Here is a 12,424-nt window from a genome sequence, read left to right as displayed (position 1 = left end):
AGCCACTCTGGCCAGACTGTAACTGTTGGGTTGAACAAAAGGAGCAATCCGGAGTGGGGTAGGGAAGGGGGTGGCATAGCAGAGTACAGGTGGGATGGGCAGGAGGTGGAGAGGGGGGAGAGGGAGAGGGAGAGAGAGTGGGGGGAGAGGGAGAGGGAGAATGAGAATACGCCTGTCTGGCAGAGTGTACAGGGACTATGAGGGCAGCAGGACAATGGACAACGTGCCAGGCACAGCATCAGGAGGCTGTGGGAGAGGGGTAGCAGGAAAGGAGAGGAGTAGAGGGGGAAGAAGACCAGTGGATGCACTGGCAGAGAGTGGTGCAGAATTAGGGTGAGAGGACATGAAATGGGAGGAAGTGATACAGCAGAGGGGAAGAAACTTGGGTGAAGGGTGTGAGGACAGTAGGTTATCATAGGTTGTGCCAGAATAATTTTGGGAGTGGAGAATGTGTTGTCAGAATAACTTCCATCTGCGCAGCTCAGAAAACCTGGTGGTGGATGTGAGGATCCAAACAACTCTGGTTTTGTAGCACCCTCTGAAATCATGCATATTATGTTCAGCTGCATGTTGTGCTATAGGGTGCTCTACTTTGCCCTTGTCCACAAGTTGGCAGTGCCAATTCATCCTGGTGGACAGCTGGTTGGTAGTCACACCAATATAAAAACCTGTGTAATGAGTGCAGTGGAGCTGACATATGGCATGGTGCTTTCACAGGTGGTCCAGCCTCTGATGAGGTAGGATAAGAGGATAAGCATGAGGCAGGAGTGAAAGAGGAAGTGCTGGGTGGATGATAGAGCAGGTCTTGTACATGGGTTTTCCACAGGGTGTAACAGAAAAGAAGAGGAGTAGGTAGAGAAAGGGGTTTGGATTGGGAGTGGCATAGGAATGGACTTGGATGATGATGACGACGACGACGACGACGATGATGATGATGAGGTTGCATGGGCAACAGACCACCACCTTAGAAGGCGATGGAAGAATCTTGGGTAGGATGTCCCTCATTTCAGGGCATGATGACAGGTAATCAAAGCCCTGACGGAGGATGTGGTTTAGGTGTTCCACTGATGAAGAGGGTGGTGGGAGGATTGGGGTGTGTGAGGGGATATGGCACAAGAAATCTATTTGTGGACTAGGTATCATGAACAATGCCTGTCTGTGGAGACCTTTTTAAGACATACCACATGTTGGCAAGGGAGTTCATGTCACTGCAGTATTCAATCTGCAAGTGGCTGTGTGGATGGAATTTTTTGGTGTGGAAGGCATAGCAGCTATCGAAATGCGAGTACTGTTAGTGGGTAATGCGTTTAATGTGGAAATTATGCATGGATGGAGCCATCAGAAAGATGGTGGTCAACAGCCAGGTTGGTAACATGCTGGGTTGAGGAGTACCAGGCGAAGCTGTTGGGAGAGATGGCATTGAGGTTGTTGAAGGAATGAGGGCAGGGTGTCTTGGCCCTGAGTCCACATCATGAAGATATAGTCAGTGAACCCAAGCCAGATCATGGGTTTGGAGTTTCAGGAAGCTAGGGAAGGTTGAGTACCCATGGCTGTGCCCCGGATTTGTATGTTTATTTTCCCTTCAAAGGAGATGTAATTGGGTGTTAGCATATAGTTAGTAAAGTGTATGAGGAGTGAGGCTATGGGCTGGGAGTCTGAAGGGACTTTGGGGAGACGTACTGTTCTATAGTGGCAAGACCATTGGCATGAGGGATGTTGGTGTATACGGAAGTGTTGTCAACAGTGACGATTAGGTATCTATGAGGTAAATGGGTGGGTATGGTGGAGAGTTGGTGAAGGAAGTGGTTGGTACCTTTGAGGCAGTTGACTGGAAATGCTTATCAATGAGTGCTGAAATTCTTCCAGTGGTGCAATTATCAGCTACAATTGGATGTCCAGGGACTGTTGCATGTGTGTGGATTTTGGGTAGCATGTAGAAGCGGGTGTCATAGAGGTGAAGCGAGAAGTGCATTCAGGGGAGAGATTCTGGAATGGACTAAAGCTTTAAGCTGGTACTGAAGTTTATGTTGGACTTCTGGGATGGGGTCATTCTCCTTTGAAGAGAAGTTACACACACACACACACACACACACACACACACACACACCAAACCCACTACACAGTCATTGGCAGTCGCATGGCACCTAATTATGTCAACCTGTTTATGGGTCATCTAGAGAAGACTTTCCTAGCCTTGCAAAACTCTAAAACCCCTGATATAGTTCAGGTTTACGATGATATCTTTGTAATGTGAACTCAGGGCCAGGACACCCTACCTTCATTCCTTCAACAACCTCAATGCCTTCTCTCCCATCCACTTCACCTGGTCCTCAACCTAGCAAGCCACCTTCCTGGCCATTGACCACCACCTCTCTGATGGCTCCATTCACACCTCTGTCCACATTAAATCCACCAACCATCAACAGTACCTGCAGTTTGACAGCAGCTATCCCATCCACATCAAAAAATCCCTCCCACATAGCCACCCTGCTGTGTCAAGAAACCTCTTGCCCTGTATACTGAATGTCTCTCAAAGGCCTTCAAAGATAGGCACTATCCTAATATCCAGTCCACTAATAGATTTCTCGTGCCAAGCCCTCAATCCTCCTACCACCCCCAAGGACAAGCTATAAAGGGTGTGCCCCCTTTATCACCTATCACCCTGGACTGAAACAACCATATCACATTCTTCACCAGGGCTTTGATTATATATCATCATGCCTTGAAATGAGGGACAGCCTATCCAAGATTCTTCCAACTCCTCCTGAAGTGGTGTTCTGGTACCTACAACCCACCACAACATCCTAGTCCAAACCAGTGCCATTCCCAATCCCATCCCCCTGCCACAGGTATCATAAAGCATTGGAAGACCCAGGTGCAAAACCTGGGCAATCCATCCATCCATCCATCCATCCATCCACCCACCCACCCACCCACCCACCCAGCACTTCCTATTCCAGTCCCGTCACAGACTTATCCTACCCCATCACAGACTAGGCACCATGTGAAAGCAGCTGTGTCATACACCAGATATGCTGCAATCATTGCACAGCTTTTTATATTGGTATGACTAACAACCAGCTGTGCACCAGGACGAATTGCCGCTGCCAACTATGGCCAAGAGCAAAGTAGATCACCGTGTGGCACAACATGCAGCTGAACATCACATGCTTGAATTCAACGGCTGCTTCACAACCTTGGCCATATGTATCCTCCCCTCCACCACATTTTCCGAAATATGCAGATGGCAGCCCCCTTAAACACATTCTCCTCTCCCGAAATTATCATGGCCTCAACCAACTATAACCTATTGTCCCCAAACCCTTCACCCAACAGTTTCCAATCCCCTCTGTTCTATCACCTCCTCCCACTCAATGTCCCCTCAACCTCACTGTGTGGCACACACTGCTTATGCAACCATCAGTCCTTCCCCCTGCCCCCCCTCCTTTTCTGCTCCCTTCCCCCTCCTCCCCCACAGCCTCTCAACACTGCATCTGGCAACATTGTCCTGCAGCCTTCTAGTTCTTGCACACACTGCCAGACAGGGAACTTCTCTCCCCTCACCTTTACACTGCTATCCCTTCATCTTGCCTGCCTCACTCAGGATGGCTGCTTTGGCTCAACACAACAGTTGCAGTCTGGCCAAAGGAGCTGGAGATAGTGGCCATTTGTGCACGACATATGCTTGCTTGTGTGAATGGTATGTTTTTTCCCATCCTTTTGTGAAAGAAAGCTCTGGCCGACTGCTCAGTGTGTAACAGTCTTTCCACTTGTTGTGTCTGCAGGAATATGCCATTTGTATGGTGAGTAGCTATTTCTCCTTTTCACAATTGTTGACATCCATTGTTTGATAAATGCAGCATATAAATTTCCAGTTTAGTTCAGACTTCCATTTTTGAACTGTATGGTAATGAATATGTCCACTGGTGCATATGTAAACTTTGAATATGTTTTGTAACTTTCATCTGTTTGATCCTAATGTTCATTATTGTAATATCACTACATCAGTTGCTTCTAAATTAAATGTACTGCACAGTATTGTTTTCTTTCTAATTATAGCTTCAGGTAACTGTTGTAGTTAATATTTCTGTAATTTGGATGGGGAATTGCTTCTATTACAATTAATCAGATTACACTATAGTTCAATTCCTGTAATCTTATTGGCAATTGATACAGTCCAATAATCTGGTTGCCAATTACCCTAGCTTATACATTACCTCTGCACGTGACATCTTTTATTCACACAAGAATCATTATTATTGATGTGATACTTCCTGAATCATTTTCTGAATACAATTATTTTTAGCATAATGGACCTATGCATTAAAGCCGTAAGATAACAGATTGCCATTCACACTGGGGCTCCACCAGAGGTTATCAAGTCCAAACATGAAAGAGAACTACTCTAACAGTCAGTACTTGTTACAGTACACAAGTTTCTAATCACTAAATAACTGTGGGTTAAATATCAGGCATCAGTATTATTTTATGGAGTAAAAGGGTAATACACTGCCAGCACTGTGCCTTCTGTCAGTATGACATGTCAACAATATTAGTCATCTCAGTGTTTTCTCACAGAAGGCTATGTGCAAGGACCAGGTTCCAAGACACAGTGTAACTTCTAGTTTACCCACTGCTCACACATGCAAACCCAACTATACCTCACATGTGCTCATACTCAAAGCCCTATGATCCGTACATGTGTAGGGTTACCAAATTTTTAAACCCAAAAATGGCTAGACCCTTAAGAGTACTGAACAACACATTTTTAGGGCAGTTCTAGTCTGGATCTCTGTAAGAGGATAGAATAATGTAAACATTGTTGAACCCTATCATATATAGTGATGCTAGAATTTAACTTTTATTTACTTTTTTAAATGTTGCTATAAAACAATGATGCCACTTTCCTATCAAGATTAGACCAATCCCTTTAGGACTGCTGAATGGAACACCATTAGTTAAATTTTATGGCACCAAATGGCTATATTACGTATATAACAAACAAAATGACAAGTATTACAAACATCCCACATGGTTCATGTGTGTTTTTTACTGAACTGAATTATTTTTAAAGGTCCTTTTGTTGATACAAACATTTGAAGAAGTTTTTGCAACTGGAATGTCCAAAATTAAATTTTACACTTAAAAGATCTTAATTTCTAAAACTAAAAAATGCAGACATTAGAGTAACTCTAAAAATGTATGGGGTTATTACATTAAATGATAAAATGTGAACATGCCCATGTCAATGTGGATGTATGGTAGCCCTACACACACGGTTGTTGCATACTACACTTTCCATATACTGAGTGACTCACAAGTACCGATCATTCAACATTCGAACTCTCTCATTCACTCTTACAGTTATCCCATATTTATAATAAAAGTACTTAAATAAGTAGGTCTGCAGAGCCCTGAACAGTGCCATACAGTAACAGAGAACTTAATTTCTTTCAAGACTCCCTTCACACGAATGCTCTTGAGGAATATAACCAATCTGCAAGAAATCAAACCAGAGCCAAAGTACTGGACACCGACCTCCAATCAGTGGAATTACAGATACTTCTAACACTGTATTACATTATAACATTAACACCACCACTAAAATATTTTCCTGGGGGCATTCAACAAAATACAAAGTTTTTATAATTTGCAATGAGCTGGGCTGCAAAAGCAAAATGACTTATAATGCTTACGCAATTATTAGCTACCATTTTCCCCACTTAACACATATTTTAGAACAGCTGATAGACATTATGAAGAGACGAAAAAATCTAAATTTCAAACTAAGTAAGCCTTCAACATAACAGTAAGTTTAATTTTTCATCTACAGCAACATTATTTGTCTTGAGCACATTGTGTTCTTGATTTTATTATATCTTTAAGTTTCAGCATTGCATCATTTTCATGTAAAATAAGAACACGAATCAGTTGTAATAATGATTTCTTTACCAGCACAACCAGTTTCAGAGCATTAGAGCTCCAACCTCAGGCGCTAACAACTGTAAATACAGTCTTTACAGTCATTAGCATGTGAGGTTGGAGCTCTCCTGCTCAGAAACCAATCACAGAGTTAAATTTTTATTACAAGTGAAGCAGATTCTTACTTTATGAATCTTACTTAGATGCAGATGTCCTCCACATCAAATCTTTTGTAAGATGGGTATCAGTGAGAAACGTGTGATAACAACAAAAATAGCAAGTACCACACAACAATCAAATAAAACTTAAGACTTACCCAAAGAACAACTTTTTTATGGATAGCAAAAAGCAGAATGAATCTGTCCAATACAGACACAAAGTATCTCATCACCCTTAATGTTATGACACATAAATGCAAATTTACACACACACACACACACACACACACACACACACACAAAAGCAAGCAAGCGCACCTCAACCACACTCTGCCGCTGCCACCGGCAGCTCCGACCAGAATGCCATTTCACTGGCATTCTGGCCGGAGATGCTGATGGTGGCGAAAGCGTATGAACGAGGTGCGCTTGCTTGTGTGAATGCGCGTATGTTTCCTTTGCTGAGGAAGGCTTTGGCCAATAGTTGCATGTGCAACCATCTTTTTGTTATGGCTGTCAGTAACTCCATGGGTCATCTTTACAATAAGTAGAAATCTATTCCTTATATTATTTTTATTCCAACCTCGAGTTCCCACCATTTGAAGATGTGAGTTACTTTTACCTCTGCGACACTGCAGTACTATGGTTCTTAATTTCATTATTTTATGGTATTGTATGGTGGTTATGGTAAGTAATCAGATTTTGATGCCCTGTGCATTCTTGATGTCCTTACAATTAGCCACCACCTATTAAACCTCATAAAACATGCTCATCACTGCACACTAGAAGACAACTTTACAATTTTAGCTTTGTGTGCTCTTCTTAGTTATAACAGTGATTATGTTTGATCATATCCATATTTGTGTATTCACCGCTACATATTTTTTGTACAAATATTACGTATGACGCGTAACTGTATAGATATAACCATCATATGTGGAATGCAATTTGGTGGTCTGCTCTTCTTACGGATTTGTGAGTGCGTGCTAAACAGTTTGCATTTACAAGTCATTTCACCAAGCTCGATGAGATAACTATGTACCTATACTGGACAGATTCATTAGCTTTTTGTTATCTGTAAAACTATGTTATAATTCTGTGTCAGTGTTAAGTTTCATCTGCTTCTTATGCTTTGGATGTTATCATACTGTTCTCACTGATGCCCATTTTATTATCGATCTTCTGAAAATGGCGTAATGCAAAAATGTGTAACATGTAACAGTCAATAAAATACTGTAGTCGAGACAGTGTTATTATTGAGCAACTAAATGACCACACCATCTCAGAGAGCATTTATGCAACATGTATCTTTAGTTGTTCAAACCGTAACACACCAGAGCTATCAGTGCCTCCCTCAGGGCTCCCACTCGAATACATTGTTGCGAGTTTGCCATCAAGGATGAAGCGAAACCAGCCATTGCTACCATTTGACAGTTCAAGTGCTGCTGCATCTGACCATATGTACAAGCAATCACGTCCACGACACAAGCACCAGTCACGCCAATGGTAAGCCTTGCCGGCAACCATCTCTTTAGCATCCTCAACAGCAGGTTCTGGTGGTTGTTGCTCTGTCTCCTCCTAAATGCAAACAATTGGAAAATAATAGCCAAATGTGAATGTTCAAAGTAGGTAAAGATAGACAATATATTTATGGTTACCATAATAACATGTGGCACTGGTGCAATGGGGAGGTGGGGATGGAGGGGGGGGGGGGGGGGGGAATTCAAGGATTTTGCAAGCAAAAACATCTTTTTTCCTATTTAACCCCAATTTAATTACAAGTTTGTGATTTCTTTCTGCTAAATCTCTCTCTCTCTCTCTCTCTCTCTCCCTCTCTCTCTCTCTCTCTCTCTCTCTCTCTCTCTCTCTCTCTCTCTCTCTCTGTGTGTGTGTGTGTGTGTGTGTGTGTGTGTGTGTGAGAGAGAGAGAGAGAGAGAGAGAGAGAGAGAGAGAGAGAGAGAGAGAGAGAACAGACAGTCTGTTAAATGATATGTTTTGGATTGAGAACAACAGTGAGATAGATAATTAAGACTGTATCAATTTGTAATAGGTATCACTTGATAACTATAAAATTAAATATTTCATTATTTAATTTTTTCATAAACTTTGCATATTCATCAATATAAATCAGGCAGAGTAATGCTACATTCCAAAGCTCATGAAGATAAATTAAAATATTTGAATGCCAGTAAATGTAACGTTGAGGTGGAAGACTTGCTTGTAACACGAAAGAGGAAGAATATGTCTGAATGAAAATAAAATAATAAGAGTGATTCTGATATCTTTTTTACTTTTCCTCTATGAATACTGCATAAACTGATGGTGTAATTTTTATAGACGGAGTGTCAGAAGAATGTCTTTACACAGGAATTGTCACATTTGCCCAACATCATATCAACAAACTACAGTAAACTTAAATATGATGGCCAACCAGAGTTTGAAACCTACTCCTAACAAATACAAGTCCAACATCTTAACTGCTGCTGATCTGATTCAGTGATACTGAATTCATTTGGACCTCACAAATTCATCTAATATAAGAAGTTTCTATACAATGTCATGATGGTTACACAGAATTTAAAAAAAATAGTAATAATAATTAGACCAAACAAACTGTGGGGCAGATGAATTTCATGAAATAGCTCACATATGAAAACTTTAAGAGGTGTTAGGGGTTTTTCAACACAGACCAGGACATCCACAGTAATACATTCACATGCAATCCGAACATATTCCAACAGGTAGTTTTCTAATTGTTGAGAGGCTTCCAAATAGAGTTCCACAGATCACTTCCATCTTCTTGGCAAGTTAAAATCAGGACTCTAACCCAGATCCTAGCCTTTAACAGGCAATGCTTTTACCAACTGAGCTCTCCAGGCATGACTCCTCTACACAGATTCACTTCTGGCAGTGAAGTTTCAAATGCTTGGTCTCTGCAGCCAAGGAGTAAAAGATTATTGTGCACATTCACCCGGTAACAGCACAAAAAGCATTTGTGAAGAACAAACATAAAATGTGGTCATCTTTACAAATGAAACAAATAGTACTGAGAACAACACAGAATGTCGAACCTATTGGATAACAAGGAGGTGATGATTCGAGCGGGTAGAAAATACTTTAATAGCACAACTTGACAAAGAGGAGGCAATGTTGATATAACACATTCCCTAGTACCACGTAATGGGGAATTTGGTGATGGAGAGAAGCCTGAGGGATAGCAACAAATAGACATGCATACATCCACACACAAAAAAAGCAGCTTACAGGAGGTTCTTCTTTCTTCTCCACTGCATCTTGTGGACCAGCAAGTTGTAGCACCTTGGAAAAAACTCCAAGTTTGGCAAAGTGATCCAGAAATATATCCTGTGCTTTTGTCATCAAATCCTGGATTATCTGTAACACAACTAGGTGGCCATCCTCATCCTCCTGCAACAAAAATAACCCTTTAGTAGGAAGCACAATACTTTGTATTAAATGAAAGCAGTAACACTAGGCAGAAAACCACTTCCACTCAGAGGTGACAGTATGTAAATTAAGTTAATTATCAACACACTGACGACATTTACCTGCATTTACCCGAAAGCACACAACTAGTGTAATCTATTGTTTCTACAAATACTAACTGTGTAATGAGAGGTAGCCACTTAAAATGCAATGACTCAAAGACTTATTTCCATAAATAATAATTCCAAATTGTATTAAACATATGAATATGAAAAACTTAGAGATTGCTCTGCATTGGAAACAGAGAACTTCTATCACCACAGCAAATGGAAGAACTTGGCTTGTCACAATACTATGTTGTCTTAAGATCTTTTATTTTTCAATTGGCACGACAATCTAGTCCAGTATGGACAATCTGTACAATAGTAGCAAATTTTACCACAATCAGATCACTGGCACTTAATGAATGGGATGCTCCAGTGCCAAAATCACACAGGTGGTAATCTTTTCAGGTATCACGCTGTCAAGAAAGTACCACAAGCACCTCAATTCAGAGAAAATCACCTTCATATAAAGTGTCATGGTCAACTGAGTGTTAGTGATGGCGATTTCAGACAATTATAACAGGCCACAGTCCAGTAAATCACTTACCAGTTTAGCATTAGACAACAGTGCGTGAGCAGCCATACCATCAGTACAATCATATCACTATGAATAATAGTAGCTGCTGCTTCACATGCATATCTCTGGCCACTGCACATAAAAGGGCACAAAGATTAACCTTTTCATTGCTGTCGGCATGTATATATGTCCTGTTGTGCCATTTACCAGGTGTTGTGGATATGTCTACATGTGCTGCTTGGGTTTTCCGACACTGCTATGGATGTCTGTCTGTGCTCTTAGTCACCAACCCCTCACTGCTATGGACGAGTTACTTCAAATCTTGTAAACAAAAAAGTTTCAAGTTTCATTGTGTGCTATCATTTGCAAGAAACCTCATTTCGATATCTCAAATTGTTTATGAGATATGATTACTGTAATGACCACACAATCTGCAGTGTGCAATGATGTGAAAGGGTGCGTCAAGCGCAATCATTCTGATATTAAAACTAATAACTCAAGAATGACATGAGATATCCTTCTGCTCCCAATTTTAAATGATATTTCAATATCTTAGCTACATTTCATACACTGCAATGTATGAGCTAAAATCAACCAAACACAAAGTTTACACAGCGAATTTTTGCCCCTGCAAAATCTTTACATCTTCATGCAACATTTTACTGAATTTGAGGTGGTACAATAACTATGGAAGCTTTACCAAGCAGAAGTATCAGACTGTAAGATATGCAAAAATCAATTTTTTCACCTAGAGTTTTCTAAAACCTGGATGACATGTACTCCATATTGGACAGGAAAACCCAAGCTGATGCCAGGCTACCAGTACACTTGAAAACATTAGGCAATGTATGTGGCTTGCCAATAGGACACTGTTCAGTCAGGTGGTGGAAGCATTCTCTTGTGGCACATGTTTACATAGGAAGAAATGGTAACCCCAATTCTGTCTGCCAATGTCTCTCACCAGCAACTGGTATGGGAACCTACTCTCTGACCACGTGTAGTCATGCTCACCTATAGCACCTCTGAAGTGACCTGTACCCTTGACATATTGCTCCATCCTGTCACTTCAAAATGAAGCCAAAATTCTTTGAGGATCGCTCACAACATGAAAGAATTTGTGTAGCACAACTTGCATTCAGAGCTAGACTGTGGGAAATGCGCAGTTATGCATCAAGATTACTAACCATTTTCTGCATCTCGGGGAATCCATGCCACAGCATGTTGCGGATGAGGTAAGGGTGAAATGTAGTGTTATACACTACTGCATAGGTGTGTGTAGTTCCATTTATTCATAAGGGTGCTGTGCTTCACAGGTCAACATCGTACTATTATTAGATAATAGCAAACAATAAGCAACAAAATTTCTGTTCGACAGCTATTATGCCTTTCATACTTTATCTCTCTACCAGAGTTTACAGCGTTGTGAAACCCCAATCTGTTGTGATACACGCTGTTGAGAAGTTTCATATGGAAAAATATTTCTGTCGTCATCTCACAAACGTGAAACCTTCGGTAACATCACCTCTATACCCAGAGCAATATTTGATGTACAGAGCTATTCAAAAAGAAGGAACAGATTTTGAACATTTGTTGCTTCCAAACTACAAAAGACAGACATGCAGCTCCAATGTTCCTGGAAAGAGTAAAGGTCCAATTTTTATGCATTTAATCTAAGCACCACAAGTTACATGACAAACATCAAAACCGTTGCTCATTTCCTGCCACACACAAAGCAGCTGGTATTAGCTTCAGAAATGTTATGCCGCAAACTTTCAAGAGTGTCAGGTTTGGGGGGATAAAAATGTGGTCTTTACATACTATCTTATGTAACATAGAGAAATTCTCTAAGCGCATCTGATGTTATAGAAGAGGAGAAACAGAAGATGAACTTCATCGCCAGTGTCCTCCTGGGTTTCCAGATCTCTCACCTTGTGACTTATCTGTGGGGTTAGGGGTCTCCCTGGTGAAGCTCGACTGCTCTTTCATTCGTTACCCAAAGCAGATCAAGTAGAAATGGTGATAGCGATAAAAGGTCATTTGCTTTCTTCATTTCAACAGGTGCAGTTCACATAAAACTGTGTGGTGTTATTTTCGTTTAGAGTCCAATATTCCAAGTCCAACAGCTAAAACTATTTGACAATGGAATCAGCAGTTACAAGATACTGGTTGTTTATTTAAGGGTAAACCAGACATACATCACACTGCAAAGCTATGCATATAGCGTATGTACGTCAACTCCTCATGCCATCTGAGAGTTGGTCATTTCTCATGTGTGTCCCCCC

The 12,424-nt window shown here is 41.0% G+C and overlaps 1 protein-coding gene across 6 annotated transcripts in view; it reads right to left on the bottom strand.

Moving 5' to 3' along the window:
- Positions 1-12,424, bottom strand: part of LOC126091990 (E3 ubiquitin-protein ligase HECTD1) — a 349,712-nt gene that overhangs the window by 229,899 nt on the left and 107,389 nt on the right. For all 6 annotated transcript variants that reach the window (XM_049907362.1, XM_049907358.1, XM_049907357.1 and 3 more), the window contains exons 14-15: positions 9,342-9,503; positions 7,412-7,655 (exon numbers count right to left, since the gene is read on the bottom strand). In XM_049907362.1, coding sequence (XP_049763319.1) covers positions 7,412-7,655; positions 9,342-9,503 — 406 coding nt within the window. The remainder of the gene's footprint in view (positions 1-7,411; positions 7,656-9,341; positions 9,504-12,424) is intronic.

This window comes from Schistocerca cancellata, chromosome 7 (assembly GCF_023864275.1).
Source record: "Schistocerca cancellata isolate TAMUIC-IGC-003103 chromosome 7, iqSchCanc2.1, whole genome shotgun sequence".
Classification (NCBI taxonomy): Eukaryota; Metazoa; Arthropoda; class Insecta; order Orthoptera; family Acrididae; genus Schistocerca; species Schistocerca cancellata.
Note: the sequence above shows the minus strand (reverse complement) of the source record. Positions and strands in the feature narration are given on the sequence as shown.